This window comes from Citrus sinensis, chromosome 3, assembly GCF_022201045.2.
Source record: "Citrus sinensis cultivar Valencia sweet orange chromosome 3, DVS_A1.0, whole genome shotgun sequence".
In the NCBI taxonomy this organism is placed as follows: domain Eukaryota; kingdom Viridiplantae; phylum Streptophyta; class Magnoliopsida; order Sapindales; family Rutaceae; genus Citrus; species Citrus sinensis.
In genome coordinates this window covers 30288032-30311120 of record NC_068558.1, presented here as the reverse complement: position 1 = coordinate 30311120, position 23089 = coordinate 30288032, and the positions used below count along the sequence as shown (strand labels likewise).

Sequence of the window (23089 nt, the reverse complement as noted above, 5' to 3'; positions counted from 1 at the left end):
CTCTCGGCAAGGCTTCAAGATTCTTCTGCAGATCTCTTATATATGATGCTTTTCGAACAGTGCAATCTGGGCAGCGAGTGATATTGGAGTCACATGAGAATGAAGGTGAGCAAAGGTTTACCATAATTTGTACATTCAAGATTCAAGATTCATGCAACAAAGAGAGATGGAGGAAAATTTATCATGCGAATTGAACCACATAAAAAGAAAGATGTTTCAAGGATAACAATATGTTTCACCTTTTGCTCCTCTAAAGAATATCCGACCATTGATAATAAATTTCTCGTTTGACTTCCAAAAGACAGCGGCCAACTCCAAGAATACTACAAAGCATTTGATGGTATTATCGAAAAAAAAATTAATAAACACATGTATATATACTTTGTTCTCAACGTACGAGGTAAGGACAATTTTTTGCCGTTTGGCTCTGAGCAGTAAAATGAATTATTGTTATTTTTTTTTAATTTGCAATTCAACATATTACAACTTTCAGTATGCTTTGGGAAATAGAATTTATTTATTCATTTATTGGATGCATTTTATTTATTTATTTTTCTAGATATTTAGCTATCCACGTGGACCAAATTAGTTTCAACTAAGGTCATATTTGGTATGAGGTATTGTAACTTTTAAACTATATTTACAGTAAAAAAAAAACTATAAATATAAAATAAAATTAATAATATGTAGTAAATATAATTTTAACAAAATCAATAAATATATAATAAATTTTTCATCATATATGTATAAAATTAAATTAAATTAACTTTTAAAATGTAACAATTAGTATCTATCAAATATTTTAATACTATAAATTTTAATTTATAGTTACCTAACCTCAAAATTAAAGAGGACTAAATATCACAGAATTTACTTAGTACAGTGATGAAAACAGTGATTGTAAATTAATGGTGTGTACTCGTGGGTGAGGCCTATCTGAAAAGCGGAAATTTAAGCCTGCAAACTCCACTCAAAGATTGGATCGACATGAATGATATCGGGCCAAGGCAAGCAAAGATCCTATGGGAACCATGCACACATTGGGCCCAAATTTGAGCAGAACTCAATAAACCTCCCTTATACTATTGTCTTTCCGATTGGTCCATGTTTGAAATTAATTGTCCACTCACAAAAATAATAATAATTATTATTATTATTATTATAAAATAGGGATGAGCATTCTTGTAGCCGTATGATTCCATTTTAATCGAAATAGGGACCGGCCAAAGATTTCAGATTTTTTTTTTATTTAAAAGGAAATAGTATTAAGAAGATGAAAGAGAACAAGAGAGTGATAAAAGTTAGATAAAACAAAAATTAGGATCACCCCAAAAATCTGAAAGAAAAAAGAATTGAATGGGGAGGTGAATCCCACCAAGTAGGAATGTGAAAATCAGAACCATCATTAAATAAAGTATCCGCCACTTCATTACCTTCACAATAAATATGTGAAATATCATATTCCATTAAGCGAAGCAAACGAAGGCAATTAAACCGATGAGTGTGGAGTTGACATGGAGGAGAATAACTAAAATTCTGAAGACAATAATGAGGCATGGACATGGAGTCACATTCAATCCAAAGTTTACGCCAACCCCTCAACCAAGCTTATTCAATAGCAACAGCCATAGATTCAGCATCAAAAGAGGATTGATGACCAATGAACATATCGAAACTGCCAAGCAAGGTTCCATGATGATCTCTGAAAATTCTTCCACAAGCAGATAACCCAGGATTTTTGTTCGATAATCCATCAGTGTTGACTTTTATCCATGTTGGAGGTGGGGGGCCCCATATCTCTGCAGCTAGTTTGAAGCTTTTCCACAGCTTGGATCAATACACAACCGTGCAAATATTGCCAAATCAGGGAAGTGTGCAACAACCCCGGGTAAGATTGACAAAATTTGAATAAAAATTAGAGCCTTAATAAAAAGTTGAGAAAGAAAATGTCAACCAAAATGGTAACCTGGAAATAATTAGCCAAAGAACTTGTAATTTCCCTGGGCTAGCTAATAATCCCACCAAGTGAATGAACTACAATAATATAATCCAAAATTCGCCAGCTCATCAGCTACTGCCTTGAGACTCCCTATAAGTGTGAGAAACTAAAAACTCCATAAAAATCAATAAAAAAAGTAGCAATTAATCCATTGATTCCTCAGAATCCAAAGAGGATCCAACTGCCTTTTTAATTAAACAGATGAGGCACTAAAATAGAGTCACTTTCAACCCTTAATAGATTTCTTGCCGTGAACAAATGCAGCCCCAATGCTAAAATAACAACCAAAGTCTCTGCATAGAAAGTTGAATGGTGACCTAAAGACAATTCGAATGGCAAGAATCGCGACCACCATATAGAGGGAAAAAATGTGAAAGAATCTCTGAATAATTGTATTTGAATATTTTCATTTTCATCATTCAAATTTTTGTAAAATTTGTCATTTGATCCGCATTAACTAATATAGTGAAGATTTTCCTTTTCTAAATTCTTCTTGGAATTCCTTTTCTAAATTCTTGGACAGAGAGAATAGTTGAGAGTCAAAATTATGCATGATAAGTTCACACAACTACCACTATGACAAGGACGAGGTAATAGGTGCTAGAAAATTTGTCTCATTTCCTTAATTTCAGAAGGTTTGCTAGGCTATTTCTTTTAGGGTTTTTTTTTTTAGTTAGGACTTTCTATTTAAGGATTTAGAGTAAACTCGTGCATGAGTAGAGTCCATAAGTCCTTTCATGTCACTAGAACATACAAAAGAGAAATCATGTTATGGGAAATGTTGCAGAGATAATCATAGAATAATCATATAAAGTTTGGTGGTAATTTTCTAATTCATGAGCTGGTCTTTTTAATATAAGGTAAGTTTATGAACTTTCACAGATATACTATCAGAATCCGAGTTCGACTCCAACTCTTAAAAGAGTACGCCCATACTTATTTTGTTAAGATAAAGACTAGGCAAAATGACCACTTTGTACATATGATTAGAGGTATTGGGTAGATCATCTCACATCCTTGAGAATTATTCATGGGCAATATAAAAAATTGAGACAAGTCTCAACTTTTATGTGAACTTTTAAGTAAGAATTAAGTCGGTTGAGTTTTCTAAAATATACAATACACAAATGTGAGGAGTTGATATTTGTATAAAATTAAAATTAATGGAAGATACTCTTCACATTGTAAAAATCTTGGAATTATATATATATTTTTTAGGGTAAATAAACGTGTCTACCCAAGATAAGGCAAAACATAACGAGAGTGTAAAACCGCAATACAATTATAATGGAGCCATTAGTTAGGCCCATTAGGAGGTAAATTGAAAATATGCAATAAACAAGTAAGGAATTAGCAAGAAAGTCTGCTGTAAAGTTGGTTTCCTTATAAGCATGGTTAATATTCACTAGGCAGTTTCTATTCAACAAATCTTTGATCCCCTTAATAAGAGAGGCATATTCATTCGGCATAAAATTATGATTGACCACCAATTGAGTAACAAAAAGGTTGTCAACATCAACATGAAGCTGAAGAATTCCATCATCCCAAGCCAAGCATAAACTCTGATATAAGACACATAACTCTGCTCCAGTAATTGAACCTGCTCCAATATTCATGCCAAACTTAATTATCCACTCCCCACAATAATTTCTAATCAAACCCTTCGCACTGGAAAATCTTGAACATTTATGGTTTCCATTCTTGTTGAGCTTGAACCAAGGCCAATTGGGGGCCACCCACCCAAAATATTTTTCAATCTTTTATGGCACTAGAATTAAACAAAGTCTTATCAATTAATAAATCTCCTTTGTACAAATCTTAATATCCATTACAATATTACCTATGCTATTTAATATGCTAGCAGATACATTTTGATTGCACCAAAACCAAAAAGCCTCCAAATTGAGACTCTAAAAAGACACAGCCAATTGATCGTGGGGGACTGGAAAGCCAGCTAATGGAGATGTGGACTGGAAAGTCAGCTGATTACTCTCATTTGCAAGCATTTGGGTGTCATATGTACATGATGTACAATGCTCAAGAAAGAACAAAGGTGGATCCAAAATTTAGAAGGTGTATCTTCATGGGATATGCTGATGGAGTAAAAGGGTGTCACCTGTAGGACCCAACTGCCAACAAGATTGTCATCGGCAAAGATATTATCATTGTAGAAGATTAACTACAAATGAGAAATGAGGATGATAGCACTATAAAAGAAAAGTCAGTGATTGTACCAATATTTATGAAAAATAATCTAGAAAAAGAACATTCAGATTCTTCTGAAGTAGCATCAAAACACGAAGAACAAGAGCCAGTCGAGTCCGAGACTCTAGAAGTTCATCGGTCAACTCATAAGAGACGACTGCCAACGTGGCACTCGGAGTATGTCACAGAGATCAATGTTGCATACTGTCTTTTAATAGAGGATAGAGAGCCATCAACTTTCCATTAAGTTTTAAACAACTCAAATGTTATTTTGTAGATAACAACAATATAGGAAGAAATTGAAGCTCTACAAAAGAATAAGACATGGGAACTTGTACCACTACCACATGGAAGAAACGTTATTGGAAACAAATGGGTCTACAATATAGAACATGATGGTAATAACAAAATAAAGCGGTATCGTGCAAGATTGTTGGTGAAAGGATATGCTCATAAAGAAGGTATTGATTTCAACGAAATATTTTCTTCGGTGATTCGACTCACAACAATCAGAATTGTCTTGGCAATGTATACTACATTTGACCTATATTTAGAACAGTTAAATGTGCAAACTGTATTTCTTCATGGAGAACTTGAAGAAGAAATTTATATGCTCCAACCAGAAGGTTTTGCTGAAATAGAAAATAAAAATTTGGTTTGTAGGTTGAACAAATCTCTATACGGTGTCAAACAGTCACCAAGATGTTGGCAGAGATTTGATTCCTTCATCATGAGTCTTGGATACAACAGACTTAATTCAGACCATTGTGCATATTACAAGAGGTTTGAAAATAATGATTTCATCATTTTGCTATTGTATATGGATGACATATTCGTAGCAGGCCCTAATAAAGATCGAGTTCAAGAGTTGAAGACACGGTTGGCTAGGGAGTTTGAAATAAAGGACTTGAGACCAACAAACAAGATTTTAGGGATGCAAATTCACCGAGACAAAAATGGCAGGAAGAATTGGCTTTCATAGAAGAATTACTTGAAGAAAATCTTACGGCACTTCTATCCCACTTCCTATTAATTTTAAGTTATCCTCAAGTATGTGTCTTAATAATAAAGTAAAGAGGAATGAGATGTCTCGAGTACCGTATGCATCAACAGTGGAAAGTTTAATGTTCTCTATGATTTGTACAAGACCAGACATTACATAAGCAGTGGGAGCAATCAGTCGATACATGGCGAATCCTGGTGGAGAGTATTGGAAAATTGTGAAGATAATTCTCAAATATATCATAGGAACCTTAGATGTTGCATTATGTTATGGAAAATCAAAATTTACTGTCAAGGGCTACGTGGATTCAAATTTTGTAGGAGACCTTGATATAAAGAAATCCACTACTAGTTATGTGTTTATGCTTGCAGGGGCAGCTATAAGTTGAGTTTCAAAATTGCAGATTGTTGTGACTTTATCTACAACAGAAGCAGATTACATGGCAGCTACATAAGAATACAAGGAAGTTATTTGGATACAAAGGTTATTGGAGGAGCTCGGACACAAATAAGAGAAAATTTTCGTATTTTGTAACAGTCAGAGTGCCTTACACATTGTAAGAAATCCAGCATTTCATTCCAGAACAAAGCATATAGGAGTTCAGTATCACTACGTTCGTGAAGTAGTAGAAGACAGAAATGTGAATTTGTAGAAAATCCATACCAAGGAGAACCTTGCAGATGTTTTGACCAAGGCAATAAATGTTGACAAGTTTGAATGGAGAAGATCCTTTTGTGGCCTTGCAAAAACGTAAGCAAGATGACAATGGCAAAGAAGAAAAGATGGTGTAGAGATTGATTGATTCTTAATTAAATCTCCAAATAGGAGAATGTCAAGAAAAAGCTTCTAGAAGCAACCCATTTTGAAGATCTAAAAGCTGTAAATATTTGAAGAAGGAAGAAAAAAGGGGGAAAAAAAAAGAGAGATATGGTAGAACACGACTTTGACAGCCACCAACATTGAAAAAATAAATAAAATAAAATAATAACCAATTTTGGCTATAAATAGAGGGGCTCACCCCCCTCATTTTAATTATCCCATTTCCCTTGTTCCTCTCCCCTGTTTTGAGAGAGCTAAGAGTTTGAGAGCTAAATATATTTGTTTTTAAATTGAGAATGTTGGGTATAATTGAGGTTTCGAGAAGTAAGAGTAGTTTTTTCTAATTATAGAGAGAGTATAATTGTTCTCTCCTATTATTATAGGGAAGTTGTAATTTTTTTCAGTATAGTAAAATAGTTTCCTTTTGTTTTCGCCTATGAACTTAGGTTAAAAGTCGAACCACGTAAATTTCTGATGTCCTATTTATGCTTGTTCTTTATTTTTTCCAATTTCATTTTAGTTATGACCCTACTTCATCCATTGATTTCCTAATAGATATATGGCAGCGTGATTTTGATATGCAAACAAACTTTCATAATCTTGATAGTAATGAATGTAGCTTAAAGTATATTTATTGACATATCAATTTAATTGGCATGTCTTTTTCTTAAAATTTTCAGAGGACAATACGTGCGGCAATTTAGACAAAAACAAATAAAATATAAATGTATATTTTTTCCTTGAGGTTAAGAGAGGCCGAGCTTAGAGAGGCTAAAATTTTATAAGAGTAAACTTTTAGAGGTAAAAGTAAAAAAAAAAATGTATTCAATTATTGAGGGCCAAATTATAAAAAAGTTATATTTTAAAAATTAAATATGTTAAGTATAGCATATGTATGTTTTCGTAATTTTCTTAAGACAAGTAGGTGCCTCCGCCATAGTAGAAGTTTGCTTTACAATTGAGATGCCACATTTAATAACGTTGCACAGAGAGCTGTTACGATTTCAAATTTTGGAATAATGAAATTTAGTTCTACGTGAAAAGTATAGGGTTTGAAGTTTTTTTTCCCCATCTTAAAGGAAAAAAAAAAATTGATGCATGGAATGAAGGAACCAAATTAATGACAATAAATGAAAAAATAAGATTAGATTTGGAAAAAACCTAATCTCCTGTGAAAAATCAGAACAAGCCACCTGTAAATCTTGACGTTTAGCCTTCAGTATCAAGTTCTCATAGCATGAGATATCAGTAAATTACCAATCACTTGATAGCCAACATACCGATAAGGTGATCAACAGCAGCCACATTTTGTAACGGCTAATTGAACAAAATCGATTAATTATTACATTTTTTTTTTTTTGGTCCCAATCGAAGGTCGATCGAGTCGTGGATTTTGTTAAATTTTATATTCGAGTCCAATGAAATGATGATTATTGACCTTTTAATGCAATTGACTAAATTTGAAGAAAAAGAATACACACAATTCTTTGAAAGAGCGACACGTACCCTTTCGAACCTGAGTCAAAAACATCGTGCTCGCTCCCTGCCCCATCAACATGCGTGATTATGCCGATGCTGATGCGATATTCCCACTTTGCACGAACAGGACTCCCAGGCATTTCAACAAACACATGCGGAAACCATCAAACACCTTGTGTACTTCTCGACATTAATGGTCTGTACATATGTGCAAGGGGTTCAAAGAAGTGTGTTTTCAATGAGGATTTCGCATTTTATTAAATTACAGGAATGACTTTATTTATAATACTATGAAAATCTATCTCACACTTTGTTAAAACATTAACCCTCATTTAAATTTAAAAAAAAAAATTGGGTGTATTTTATTCTTTCAGTTTCTCACACTGCTTTTGCATAAAATCCCTCACTTCGTTGATAAACAAACAAGACTCCCGCAGCTCCGGAAAGGAATAGAACCCATGAAATGCATTCGGATACTCAATCAAATAAGCTTCTTTCCCGCATCTCTTCAACCCTTCACAGTACCTCTTTTGCCAGTCGAGTAGAGGATCAAACCCTCCAACAATCACAACCGTCGCCGGAAAATCAAACCCCGAAATAGCATCACCACCAGAATTCGGCCCAAAAACATTCGCAGCCGGGTGGTCCCTGTCTGACCCTTCCGGCAGAAACGCTCTCCAGAACCAATCAATACGCTCCACGTTGAGAAACGGAGCCCCGGAAGCAAGCCTTATTTCGGATTCCGTCCTTTCTTCTCCGCCGAAACCTGGCTGTATCGCTATGACTCCAATGATATTCAAATTTGTAAACTCTCTTCTACAAGCCTTGACCGCCACGTGGTGAGCTATGTTACCTCCTGCACTGTCGCCGCCGATGAAACAGTTCCTTAGATCGGCGCCGTCCGTCGGAAAGCCTTCAAAGTTGGGGTTATTGTCGATGAACGTAATGACATCGAAGCCATCTTCGTACTGACATGGGTATTTATGCTCAGGCGAGAGCCGGTAATTAACGGAGATGATGACGGCGTTAAGTTCTTTGGCGAATCTTCGGCAGAGGGTGTCAAAAGCTGATGAGTCGGCGGACAGGAACACGCCTCCTCCGCCGTGGAAGTAGACGATGACGGGCATGCGAGAATTATCAGCGTTGGCGTTTATTGGGGTGAAGAGGCGGAACCAAAGTTTGCGAGATTGGTCGACGGTTATGTCGGAGGTCTTGACGCCGTTGATAGGTTTGACGGAAGGAGGTACTTTGTAGTCGAGGAAAGCTGACAGACGGCGATTGACGGTGCCGTCTGAGCGGCAAGCGAGGTTCATGACGAAGTTGGAAATGGAACTGATGAGCTTGATTTTCCATGAGAGACCAGACATATTTCTATTTGGACCCTTTGTGGTGTGGAGGAGATAAAGGTGAATATATAAATAGATATTGACTTTTTTTTCTTTTTGAAAAAATATCTACAAATTATTTACAAGAATTTCAAATAGTAAAATGATTTTTACACGTCTAAACAACACTGCCCCAACGGGCTTGCCCGTCGGCACTTGGTACCACTGTGCTCTTGGGAGCATGGGTTGGAGTCTAAATAATTGTTGGATTTATTTCCACTATCAACTTAATTAGGGTAAATTTAGTTTTTTCTCTGAAATTAAGTGAGGATGGCAGTCTGTGCTATACCATAATTAGACTTATTGTGGGTAGCCTTAGTAGATATTTATTGTAAATATTAATGAAATTTTGAAATTTCATTAAATGAGGATAAAAGTTTGTGTTATACTATGAGGTTATGTTTGAAAACTAGGATTCAGTATAGGATTGGATTAATTATGAGATTGATTTTTTATCTTATGTTTGGTAAGCTTCACTTTGGATTAGATTAAGAGACTAAATTTGAACTTAGTCCAGCGTCATGGAATCAGCAATCCCAATTTATATATGGATTTAGTTAGGACTAATTTAAAATTATATATTTGTCTATTTAATTAACCATTACTTGTGTATCTAATGTAATATTTCATGTAATAGTCATAGTATTAAAATTAATCATCAAAATTAATAATACCCTAATTGGTTGTTTTATATATACTATTTGCTAACTTTTTGATAAATAAAATATATTTAAAATATGTAATAAAATTAAATTAAATATTCAAATAGTTTTTAATTTAATTTAATCTGGTCTAATTTTATATTTGTTTGTTTTAAATATGATTACCTAATAAATAATTTTCTTTATATTTAAGTTTTTATTAATTGTCTTTTAAATTAATTTTAATGATTATTTTATTATTAATATTCATGAATAATTCATATTTATATTTAAATGTCAACTTAAGTACTATTTAATTTTATTTAAATACAATTTAATATCTTCTAAAAATGTATATATAATTTAATATAGTCCAATATAATATTCTTACCAAACATAAGACATTATATAATTCAATCTAATCCAATCAAATCTAATCCAATTATAATAATTAGTCTAATCCAATCTTGCGTGTCAAATGTAACCTATTATGCATAGTCTTAGTAGATATCTTATTGTAATATTAGTAGAATTCTGAAATTTTGATTTGTAATATTTCTATCTATTATTAAAAAAATACTAAGGGCAAAAAATAAAATCTATATTATATTACAATTAGACTTATCAAAGGTAGTATTGGTAGGTATTTAATTATAAATATTAGCAGAATTTTAAAATTTTGATTTGTAATATATTTGTATTAAAAGAAACACTAAGGGCAAAATGGCAATGTGATTGTCATAGTCAGTTTCAAAAACAAAAAACAAAAAATTAACAACTCTAAGGTTCTTTTCAAAAGACAATAAACAAATAGAGAAAGAAATTTAAAGTTGAAATCGGATTGGACACGGCGTTACGCTAGTTCGGGAGATTGACCGGACATTGCCAAACGGCACTTTTGGGTTCTACCGTTTATCTGATTGTTAGAATTTATTTGACGTTTTGCTCACCTTAACTTTCATCGACTATTTTAGTTTGCAAGATTATTTTTAAAAAAAATTGTTGATTATTCAAATTGATTGTACTTCTGCGTCCCAATAATATTATATTTTGTAACGAGCACGTCTTAGGTAGCTATGACGACACATTAACCTTTATGTGTTTAATTTAAAATTGATCAATTATGAAATGGAAAAAAAAAATACAGCAGCCAATTCAATCTAAACGTTATCACAAACTGTAATAGTGTATTTACTTGAGAGTTTAGAGAATAGGTATGAAGGAATGAGAATGAAACTCATTTTTATTTAAAAAAATATCATTTAAAAATGAGAATAAAATATGTAAATCTCACGCAATTTGAAAATAAAGAATGAGAATCTCATTTTCAGAGAGGGATCCAGAGGAGGATTGGAAACATAGATTCTCATTTTCTAAACTGACTTTTATATCCTTTTAATTTTTTCATATTTTTCAAATTATCCTTATTCAAATTATTATTATTATTATTATTATTAACAACTTTATTATTATTATTATTATTATTATTTTCATCAAAATTTATTTATTTTATTATTTTAATTATTATTAATTATTGTTATTTTTATTAATATTATCATTATTAACATTTATTATTATTATTAATTTTAATTTTTTAATTAATATCATTTTTATAGTAATATTTATACATGTACCTAGCTAAGAAAAATTATATTATTTAATACTATAAGTATTTTAGTAAATTAATTCTCATTCTCATTCTTCATTTTCATTTATTTTGTCAAGTAAACGTATCAATAACATTTCAACACATTCACATTCCTATTTATTTTTACCAAGTAAACATTAAAATCTCATTCCCATTCTAACCTATTTACATTCCCAGCCCATTCTTATTCTACCCTGAAATGAAGTAAACGCACCATAAATGAGATAGAACAATAAAATATTTATGGAGAAACTTTGGGCAATTGTGTGATTAAAACTCCACTGTATTGAGTAAGAAGCAAAGCAAAACCAGATTTGAATATACAGGTTTAGCTAACTGTGCAATTTCCTAAAGCAAAATCTTTTCACATCCCCTTTTTAACCATGCATGAAAGCAAGTCCAGCAAATATAGAACACTAACCCTCTTCAAATCCAGGACTTATTCCTTGTTGATACCAAGTACATCAAGTTTCAGGTCTGAATCCTCAGTGATACCGAGTACTTCATGCTCGCCCATTACCTGAAAGAAATGGAATTCCCTTATTACCATAAAGTGTTCGCTTAAAATAAATTTCTTGCATCTAAACATAACACACGTATAACAAGAGGAATAATAATTTCATCTACAAGAAAACCTGTCCATGGGGACTACATGGACCACATAATCACAGATAAACCCCGTGTGGGAAAGCTTAACGACTGTGTGGGACCACATAACCTTCTATTTGCTGTTTCCATTCAAAGGCACGTGTTCATTTCTTTACAGCCGGTGATAAAATACTATGATTTCGGCCATAAGAAGGGCATTCAAGAATAATGCATTAGATGCTTTAACACTTTCACTGTCTCTTTTACTCATGCATTAACAAGCCTCAGCATTAAAAATCACCAAACTGGGGTCATCGCAGCAAAGTTTGCAAATTGGTGATGACCCCACATGATCAAAAATGCTATTGGAATCCAACGATAATTGACAATTTGTCGAGTGTCTCCATCACAGTTTTTTTCTTTTCTATTTATTTACTTGCACTTTGCTAGTCATTATGCAGTAGTCTGTACAAACAGAAAAATAAAAAATAAAAACCGAAAATATCACATGTCGAATCAGATATACATATACTCAAATAAAGAGGCACACCATAAGAGTTAAATTGCATTACACACCAGCCATTTCTCACCTTCTCATTTTCTGGCGGTTTTATCAAGAACCTCAATATATCTCTTTGGAATCCCAAATTGTTCAACAAGATGTTTCGCCACATCTGCAATCACTCCACCTTGAATAAGAACCTCCTGTCCTTTCTTGCCTGGAAGCATAATAAATTAAAAAGACAAATGTCAAACCAACAACAGAAAATAAATGTGGTATTCCATGTTAAGATTTTTTTTTTTTCCCTCGGTGTGCGTTTAAAAGAAATGATATGTTAAACTTTTTGACTCTATATGGTGACACAAATTTTGACTCATTTTATCCCAAAAACTCCAAACTAAGGGTTAATGACTTAAGACACTTTTAAGATTATACAATAAACATCTAAATACATTGAATGGCAACCACAATGGCACAAGAAGTTCAGAATTACTTATCATAATCATCTTCAGCTGAATCAATCCAGCTTCAGTGGCTTGGGAGAAGCATGTAGTTCGACTTTGTGCCCATACCCTACTAGCTACAAAAAGGCTTTTATAATGCTAAAGTTCTTCTAAGTTATTCTTCATTTGGTCGTGAATGGAAAGAGCAAATAGAAGATTAAAAAAGCTATTTTCTATCTGTTTGCAAAGGCTTAAATTTTGAATTTTTCTTTTTTTTAAAAAAGATTAAATTGTCAAAAATATGCTTATTATGTTTTAATCACCAGCCTCATAGAATCTCTCTAAGAGACTTCCTTCTTTTTTTTTTGAAAAAAAAAAAAACTTAGTCTAACAGCAAGCCAATCCCCTGCCCACCCACATGGGAAGGGTAAGAACCCCAGATATCTTGTTTTCAACATAAGAGATTCTACCACCTAAGCTAAATAGCACCCACATATCGAAATGAGACTTGTCTTTAATGTGATTATACACTTTATTAAATTGTCAAAAATATGCCAATTATGTTTAACACCGCCTGTCTCATTATCTTTTTATGAGACTATTATGCTTATTTTCAGCATCTCTCATCGACAATTTAATTACACACTTCATTAATTGTCAAAAATATGCTTATTATGTCAAAGATCGCCTCTCTAATAGCACCCGTCTAGGAGACTCATCTTATCTAACACAGCATACTGTCATATTCACATATAAGTTAGTCTAATTTCTCCAAATAAGGTGATTATACACTTAACACACCATACTCTCATACTCACATGTAAGTTACTCTAATTTCTCCATATAAAACAAAAACAAAGCAATCAATCACTTGTGATGCTGTAATCAAATAGGCAACGTCATGGAGAAAGCAGAAAGGGGAAAAAGGAACATACCCGGTAGTTCTGCAACTGTTGTACTGCAAGCAAATTTTTTCTGCAACTCTGATGCTAGTGCTTCAGGATCCATCAAGAATGTTTCCAAACCTGACAGTTTTGTCATTTTTTTGTTTCCTTGTCGCCGCTCTGTTACTATCTGAATTGTCTTCAAAGCACCTTTACGAACAACTGACTGACTTCCTCTGGTCACAACATGATGGGCCTGCATCCGATTTACAAATGTTGATCCTAAATCTTTCTTATGTATCTCAGTTGGATATGTTGTTCCTTTTTTTATGGCTCCCTTGAACAATGCATCACATAGTGTTGGATCCAAAACTACAATGGATTTGTCAGTTGGCTTAACCAGATTGTCTTTCTCAATGTAATTGAAGACAACATCACAGGCTTCAGAAAAAGTGTAAAGTCTGCCCGTATCAGCACCAACAGAGGCAAAAATGGGATTGACATGCACACTTGGTTTATAAACCTCTGTGACTTCGAGGATTTTTGCCGGCTGAATATTGTCACTAGCAGCATGATCAACAGCTTGACTGGCTTTCTCTGCTGGTCGTTTCTCAGGCTTGAAGGATAAGTAGTCTGGATGACCACGATTAACAGAAAATAACATCGATTCCTTCTTGTATTTATCTTCTTTCACTGAAATCTGCGATTTCAAGTGACGTCTAATTAGTAACCAGAAAACAAGCATCAACTGCAACACAATCTAACGGAAGGCAAATAGTCAGGGGTGTAAGATCTTCAAATAGAAGTCTTAATAAAAAGCAATTGTGATAAGAAGCTTTAATAATATGAAACAAGACATATGAGCACAGACAAAAGCTCCAACACATTTTCGTCACAATGTTCCCTGTGGACAATTGCTTGCCCCATCGCTATCAAAAGCAAACCTCACAGCTATGCCCAGATATAAACCAGCCTAATAAAACCCTATTGTTGAAATGTGGCAGGACCTGGGTCTCACACTTCCATTTCTATAGTTCAAAAGAAACTGAAACAAGATATTAAAGTTCTGACAGAGATCTCAGTCCTCAACAACCTGACTAGCGCAACACTGAGACAACAACTAAAGAACAATCTACCCCAAGAAAAGAAGTAATGCCTCACAAGCTCAGCTTTAAAACTCAGGTACAATAATCATTACCCAAAAAACAAACACCAGCAGACTGGTCACGAGTGAGAAAAAAAGGGCCTTGTGGCCCATCATTTTCTTTCTTCTGAAAAGCAAACACTCTAACCCATGCAACATTTGTGATTGAAACATCCATCAAATTAATTAACAGTTCCTCATTATAAAAAGGCATATAGTAAAGTTCATTTCTTCAGGTACTCCATAATGGCAACCCATAATCACTAACTTGGATATCCACTGCATCCAAACAGAAATTGATGCTTCATCAAATAATAATTTAACAATAAAATGTTTAACATTGCTTTGATTCTATTACAACAAGAAATCTAAAGTCAGAAAGGAAACACACCAGTCCTGCAGATGATTTAGCCTGTAACCACTTAGTTAATTTCTTGTGAGACGATTTCTTGATATCCAGTGTGATACCAGAAGGCCTACAAGGTAATATATGATTTGACCTGCACACATTACGACAAATCACTAGTACTTGTTATGGAGAGAGAGAAAAAATAAAAATAAAAACAATGAGCATGCATGAGTGAGTACAATATGTTGAACGACTAGAAACATTGCGGTAGAATTATCTATGAACTCAACCACAAGTGTTTCTACACACAAATCAATAGTACTTATTATGGAGAAAAAAAAAGAAATAAAAATAAAAAGCATACATGAGTGAGTACAATACGTTGAACGACTAGAAATATTGCAGTAGAATTATCTACGAACTCGAACACAAGTGTTTCTATGCACATAGCATAATACAATGTTTGACTAATATAATAAATAATGAATTTCTAAGCATGGACAAAAAGCTGTCTGTCTATATATGCATGAGTAAAAATAAATGCACGATGGTAGTTATATGTCCCATGATCAATATCTCTTTTCATTTCAATTATCCAAATTTTCAGAAAAAAACCATCAAGCCAAGCCAACCAAAACTGAAAACTCAGGCTTCAACCTAATTGAAACAGGAGAAGAAAAAAATCTTATGAAGCCTGAGAAAATCCTTCCATGAAAATGTATTTACAGGTAGAATTAGTTTTGATGATAAAAGGTTTATTGTTAATACATAATGATAACAAGATGTAAGTTTATTCACAAAATGACAAATGAGTTATGGTTAGAAATTTACACATGTTAAATGTTCAATTGCAACAATGAGCCTCTACCTGCTGAAAGATGGATCTAATCAGATTATTCATTATCCACCAATGAGAAAGCATTGTTCTAGTTGCCAAATTCTATGTTGAAATAAGCCTACTACCCAAACAAGATCACTGATTCACCATCATCCATCTGGACCAGCAAACTCATAATAGAACAAAGATGAAGAAGACAATATAATACACCCTGAAGCCAAATACATAAACTCCTCGATCACTACCACATAACAAAAATGGCATAATAATGAACACCAAACAACGTATATGTCCATGCTGTAGTTACAAGTTTGCACCAATATAAAAGAATAAAATTCAAATCATGCTACTTACACACATGGGTAGCAAGAACATGTGCAATAATATGATAACAATTTCTTACCACAATGTGCTTCCAGGCATAGGAAGGTCTTTATCCTTTACTGTCGTATGCAAGGCTTGCAGAAGGCATTTGTCCAAATAAGCATCCACATCCTCGGTGGTTAGAACATGCTGCTCCTCATTCGTTTCAACAGTATCAACATTTTCTGTTAATTTCAAATCACCCACATCTGCAGCCACTTGTTCAACTATATTACCATCAAAATCATATTGTGTTGCTGAAGTAGAATTAGGTTCAGAATTGGCATTGTCTGCATCAATAATGCCTTCTTCGCCATTCTTTTGATCATTTGAACTGTCAGCAGCACCTTCGCACGAATCAGAAACTTGGGATGTTGACAAAAAAGCAGGATCCTCAACTACCACATCTTCTAAAAATCCTGCATTTGGCACAGAATGACCCTCAACTGATCCCCTGCAAAATATTACATGATAACATCATTTATGGACTGACTAGTCAACCTTTCAGACAGTTCCCAGCTATACTTACCATAATAAGTCACGATAATAGTGAGTTATCCTTAGAGCCTTGCCACGTAAACCAGCTTTCAAAGCTTCAGTGCTGCTCATAGTAGTAGAACCAACCTGCATTACAATAATCATTTAATCTTTCAAAATGCCGAAAAGATTAATAATCCACCCTGTCAGACAATTCAGATGGCCATGAAAAATGCAATGCCACATAGGCTTACGGCAATAGGTGCTGGGTTGCCAGGAACTTTCACTGCCCACGGTTCCCCAGATAAAAATGACGGTAAACCATCAGCAGGTATGCTAATACCAGGGAACATCAAATCTGCCCCTCCAATGACAAATCGAGAAACTTCACCTCCCTTCAACAAAAAACACGGCAGAAGCTCAGGGACCTTCCACAGTGCAAAAACTGCTCAAAGAAAAAGCAACCCATCAAACCAGCAAACAAAAGAAAATGAAAACTCAAAATATTACGAGTGCACAGAATAAAAGAATCTCCCATTATCTCGAGTTTCATCGAAGTATTCTATGACACAAATACCATTAGATGATCTGCATTAACATAAATAAATCTTCGGCTATGTAGAATTCTAATAACACAATTCCACTTTTAACTTGCAGTCCGACTGAGATTCCCAAAAGTTTGTCCCAAAATTTTATTATTCTTGTTCACTTCAGTTAAAGTCTTAGGTGGTATGGGCATTCCACATCATCTGTATGTCCGTCCAATAAAACTATTCCAAAACCATGACAGTGAATATGTAAATGGGAAAGAAAAAATTAAATCACATGACAGGATTTTATTAGATACCCCCACTGCATCCATACTAGCTAATATCTTCTCCAACTTTAAACGCATTTTAACAACGTCATCCTTCTAAAAAAAAAAACAACGTCATCATAACCTGTACATACTTCAAATGCAGGTAAAGCAACTTCAACTGGGTAAATAAATCAACATTTCATATCTCAACTCCTAAACCACAAAAGCTCAATACTATCAACAACTTAACACTCCTTTTTTTAATATTCATTTATCTCCAACTTTGCACAATAAAATTAAATTCCCACTAAACTTGACTCACAAACCTGTAGGGAAAATATCCGTGCCCCGTCCATCAACGTCAAAAAATACAGGAAACCCTCCTTCAACACTGTAAACGAGGACTCGGTTCTGAAACTTCGACACTGTAATCTCCGTCTATACAAAATGATGAAAAACAAACAATTATAAACAATTACACGATGCAAATAATTTTTTTTGTAAAAAAATATAAATTCATTATAAATGATAAATGAAACCTTGGGAGGAAGCAAGGCGTCGATATCGGCATCGGAAGCGCGAGGAAACCTGTCTCTGAGAGTTCGTTTGAGCTTCTTCCGGTCGGCGCCCGAAAGCCTTTGGTGCGATTTTGCTTCCACTGCTTTCTTAAACATTTTGCTTGTTAAATTAAATTAAATTAAATTAAGGAAAAACTTGATGGTTGTTGAAAATTAGGATGGTGCGTTTGAGTGAATTAAGCTTTCTGGGATTTGTAGGGATTATTGGAAGGTTCTGGAAATTGAGTTTATATGGCGGTCACAGAGTGGCACAGCAACAGAGTTTCGGAGTTTTTTTTTTTTTTTTTTTGGTTTTGTATGCGGGCTTATTTTATAGAGCCGAACGCGCTCTTTAAAATCCTCTTAGAGCCTCTTTTTTCTATTTAATGTCAAAAAAAAATTAATAAACCTTCTCTCTACAAAATTTAAAAATGCGAACTTCTAAAAATGAAAATAATCTATACAGAAAAAGAAAGAAAAAATTAATATTTTATGTTTGTGCAAATTGATTATTGTATAAAGATGAGAATAAAAAAAATGCAAAAGAAAGAGCAAAACAAATGTAATTCAATTAATTTTGGATTGAAAAGAAAGTAAAACTGAATTTTAATGATTTATTCTCGAACACATCAAATGATTCAACTTAGGGATAAATTTCAAATGATTATTCTCGAACACACCAAATGGTTAAGTCGTTGGTGGAATACATTATATAATATGTTATCCTTGAGTTTTGATCAAATACATATAGATTTTATTAAGTCATATATATTAAAGAGAGAAAAAAATAAATAAGTGGGGTTATTTTGTTTTTATTTTTCCTTAAATATAACACCCATTTTATTAAGGTAACTTTGTTAACCGTTAATTCTCGGAAAATTTGAAAGATAATAAATTGCAGGAATTGTAAAATAACAAACAGGTCCAAGAAGTATTTTAAGAATTATAAAATAAAAAATAAGCTCAAAAAGAATTAAAAAGTAATACTTTCTACTATATTGGTACAATACCTTACAATATTATATTGTCATTAACACATCGGTACTCGGTATAAAACCGGGAAATTTACAAAAATAGCCAAAAAAATTAGTCATTTTTCAACTTTAACCCTTCAAACTTTTTTCTATCATAACTAGCCAAACACCCTATTTTTGGACTACATTACCCTCATCATTTTCATCAAATTTACAAAGGCATGCCACTTTCTCTTATTAATTCCAGCACTTCCACCATTTTTTCCTTTTCAACTTAACAAATTTCATCACTCAACAAACTCCATTACTCTCAATAAATTAGCAAATTTCATCAAACAAGTATTACATAATTGAAGATATAATTATCAATTGGAAAGCTTCTTAAGGTTAGTTTATACTCTTACCATAACCTAAACTTTTAATCTATTGATTTTATCATTTGAGTTCGAAATTGATGTGAGTTTTTATTGCAAATGTTGTTATTTTTCATTAACAAAACAATGTGACTTGTTAAAGTAGTTAGTTTGAGTTGAGAAATGAAAATCAATCATTGAAACCCCTGAAAAATCGAGTGAAACAGAAGCCCAGAACAAGTGAGACAGGCACCTGTCTCACATAAATCTACTGGTTTTATGTGAGACAGGCACCTGTCTCACTTGCCTGTCTCACCAAAATATGTGCGACAGGCAAGTGGGATAGGCGTGTGAGACAGGCGCCTGTCTCACTTGTTACCACTGGTTTTATGTGAGACAGGCAAGTGAGACAGGCGCCTGTCTCACTTGTTACCACTGGTTTTATGTGAGACAGGCAAGTGAGACAGGCGCCTGTCTCACTTGTTACCACTGGTTTTATGTGAGACAGGCAAGTGGGACAGGCGCCTGTCTCACTTGTTACCACTGGTTTTATGTGAGACAGGCAAGTGGGACAGGCGCCTGTCTCACATAAATTTGCTGGTTTTATGTGAGACAGGCACCTGTCCCACTGCCTGTCTCACTAAATTTAAGTTATTTTCCGAAAGTAATAACTTCGGCTACATGTGTCCGTTTTAGGCGTATAATATATCATTTCGAAGCTTACGATGAGACGAAGTAAATCAAAAATTGTATACTTCATATCATCCACATAAATGTACTGCATATTCATTTTTACTAGGTTTTGTAGCGTGAAATCTTATCTCGTTTGCTCTCTCCTTTTTTTTTAGGTTTAATGGATTCCGTTGTACTTCAATTATGTTATGACGGTTGGTGGGAGACATTAGCAGATGGCCGTACGGAGTACGTGAATGCGAAGAATACAGCATTTTTAGTTCGGAAAGATTGTACGTTTGAGCAATTTATGGCAAGGGTGTATGAAGTTTTACAGATAAATCCTATTGAATATAGTTTGTCGATGAAGACAACTTTGAGATCTAGTAACACAATGTATCGTGCATGTTCACTACCTATGGATATATTTAATGATGAAATGGTTAATGTTGTGCTGCACATGGCCTCTGATGTGGTCAATTATGGATGCATCCCTATATTTGTCACCACACATCCTCGAGTTCCGGCCGAAAATCCTGAGCCACTTGTGGAAAGTGAAAGTTCGTTTAGAGCAAACGAGTCTGTCCCTGATATTGAGGAAGAGGTGTTACCACAACAAATGTCGTTCCAACAACATTACTCACCAGTCAACGAAAACAATGACACTATTGATGATAATGGCATTACGATAGCGGATGTTGAAGATAATGTGTTACCATTAGGGACATTGTTAGGGCAACATTACTCTCCATTTCAAAATAATGAGTTCCGCAGTTATGATGATCCTGGTTATAACACCAACAACACAGAAGCTGATAATGTGCAAGGCATGAACTCCAATACTGAAGTTGATGATAGGGACACTGGTCATTCCGATATTCCTATCAATAATGAGGATGAGCATCAGTATGATATTCCTGTTAACAATAGAGAGAATCGACCTATTCCTCCGATGGCCCGTTCGAGGAGGAGGACAACAGTTGATCCTCTGGTGAGTCTTGCTCCAGTTTTGCCTTCAAACTTGGTTGCTCCAGACTTAGTTAGAAGCTGTAATTCTGCCGACATTGGTGTGGGAAAGTTGTTCGTTGAGAAGAATGAGTTAATACTGGAATTGCGCAAAGTGGCCTTGCGGGAAAAATTTGATTTCAAGATTGCACGGTCCACAACGACACGCTTTGAGGCTCATTGTTCTTCGGAATCATGTAATTGGCGTCTTCGCGCAACAAGAGGTTCGGATGAGCATAATGTTCCTTGGGTAGTGAGAAGAGTTGACAATGTTCATACGTGCTCTAATGAGGTTTTGCCTAGTGGCCTCCGCCAAGTTAGGAGTCGGGTTGTTGGCCATCTTATTGCGGATAAATTTATTCAGGATAAACGGATATACACGCCGAATGACATTAGAACAGACATGCAGCAAGAATACGGGGTCCAGTTAACATATCAGCAAGCATATCGGGCTAAAGAAGTCGGTCTTGAAATAGTACGAGGGAACCCTGCTGAGTCATACAACTTACTTCCCAAATACTCTCACATTTTGACCAAAGCGAATGAGGGCACAGTGACACACCTCCAGCGGGATGGAGATGATAATTTCTTATACTACTTTGTTGCGCTTGGATCTTCCATTAAGGGCTTCACACAGTACATAAGGCCTGTGATTGCTGTAGATGGCACTCATTTGAAGGGGCTATATCGTGGAAGCATGTTTGTAGCAACATGTTTGGATGGTAATAATCAACTGTATCCGTTAGCTATTGGGGTCATGGATTCAGAAAACAATGATGCTTGGGAATGGTTTATGACGAAGTTACACGGAGTGATTGGCGATAGGCCAGAGTTAGTATTTATCTCTGATCGATGCACTGCCATCAAGCGAGCCGTTTTAAAAGCATTTCACACTGCTAGTCATGGAGTTTGTTTTTACCATGTCAAAGGCAACATTAAGTCTAAATTCAGGATGTCCAAAGCTATTTGGGATCAATTCGAGCCAGCTTTTATTAATGCAGCAAAGGCATATGGACACGAAGAATTTAAAAGACAACTTGAAGGGTTGTGGATGCTCCACTCGGCCGCGGCTGATTACTTAGAGAATAATGTGGGCACGTGTAATTGGGCAAGGTCCGAATTTGAAGGTAGGAGATACAGCATACTTACCACCAACATTGCAGAAAGCGTGAATTCTTTAATGAGGGAACCGCGAAAATTTCCTATTACTCATCTTGTTGATCACTTTAGAAAAACATTACAGCAATGGTTTTATGATAGGAAAATTGTCGCTGAATCGATGAGCACTCGTCTAACGACGTGGGCAGATGAGATAGTCGGCGAAAGGAGAATTTTGGCCGAAAGAATGACCGTTCGGCCAGTGTCTCAGCATCGATTTCATGTTTTGGGTGGTGGTATGAAGGAAGGGATAGTTGACATTCATGAAAGAACTTGCTCCTGTAGAGTATTCCAACTCGATCAGCTTGTTTGTGCGCATGCAATTGCTGCTTGTCTGATCGTCCGTGTGGATTACATAAGTCTTTGCTCTGATTATTACTCTAAAGATTCATTGGTCATGGCATATGCAGAACCAGTAGAACCGGTTGGGGACATGACAGATTGGGACATTCCAGAAGAAATCCAGGAAATCAGAGTTAACCCACCGATCGAAGCACCACCACCTGGTCGTCGTCCAGAGTTAAGAATTCCTTCTATCGGTGAGGATGTTAACCGAAGAACTGTGAGATGTGGTCGATGCAACCAACCAGGTCATAACCGCAAGAGATGTAAAAATCCCATTGTGTCAAATCCAAACTGACTGTGTCGTTGTAACTAATTATGAATTATGAACTCTTATTATAATTTATATTACAATTATATGTAATGAGGTATATTATGTTATGTTCATTTGCATAATGAGTACTAAAGTTGATCAATAATTACTTATAGCTAAATATATGAATATATCAAAAGTTTATATCT

The 23089-nt window shown here is 34.6% G+C and overlaps 3 protein-coding genes across 4 annotated transcripts; 1 reads left to right on the top strand and 2 right to left on the bottom strand.

Annotated features, from left to right (window-relative positions):
- Nucleotides 1-7452: 7452 nt before the first annotated feature.
- Nucleotides 7453-9178, bottom strand: LOC102621569 (probable carboxylesterase 18). Its single transcript, XM_025098728.2, has one exon. It carries the CDS (start codon nucleotides 8870-8872, stop codon nucleotides 7868-7870), a length of 1005 nt encoding a protein of 334 aa, XP_024954496.2. The 5' UTR covers nucleotides 8873-9178; the 3' UTR covers nucleotides 7453-7867.
- A 2221-nt stretch (nucleotides 9179-11399) lies between these two features.
- Nucleotides 11400-18440, bottom strand: LOC102621119 (uncharacterized). Of its 2 annotated transcripts, none has more exons than XM_006478267.4 (9): nucleotides 18106-18440; nucleotides 17893-18004; nucleotides 17022-17212; nucleotides 16820-16914; nucleotides 16331-16744; nucleotides 15132-15240; nucleotides 13648-14296; nucleotides 12344-12486; nucleotides 11400-11699 (listed from the first exon to the last, which is right to left on the bottom strand). In XM_006478267.4, the coding sequence occupies exons 1-8, from the start codon at nucleotides 18238-18240 to the stop codon at nucleotides 12362-12364; spliced, it is 1830 nt and encodes a 609-aa protein (XP_006478330.2). In that variant the 5' UTR covers nucleotides 18241-18440; the 3' UTR covers nucleotides 11400-11699; nucleotides 12344-12361. The 2 variants fall into 2 exon arrangements, with proteins under 2 accessions (XP_006478330.2, XP_052294949.1); XM_052438989.1 differs by having other exon boundaries at nucleotides 12358-12486.
- Nucleotides 18441-19342: 902 nt separating this feature from the next.
- LOC107174493 (uncharacterized) lies at nucleotides 19343-23034 on the top strand. Its single transcript, XM_052438979.1, has 2 exons — nucleotides 19343-19483; nucleotides 20299-23034. Exon 2 carries the CDS (start codon nucleotides 20304-20306, stop codon nucleotides 22923-22925), a length of 2622 nt encoding a protein of 873 aa, XP_052294939.1. The 5' UTR covers nucleotides 19343-19483; nucleotides 20299-20303; the 3' UTR covers nucleotides 22926-23034.
- The last annotated feature ends 55 nt before the right edge of the window (nucleotides 23035-23089 follow it).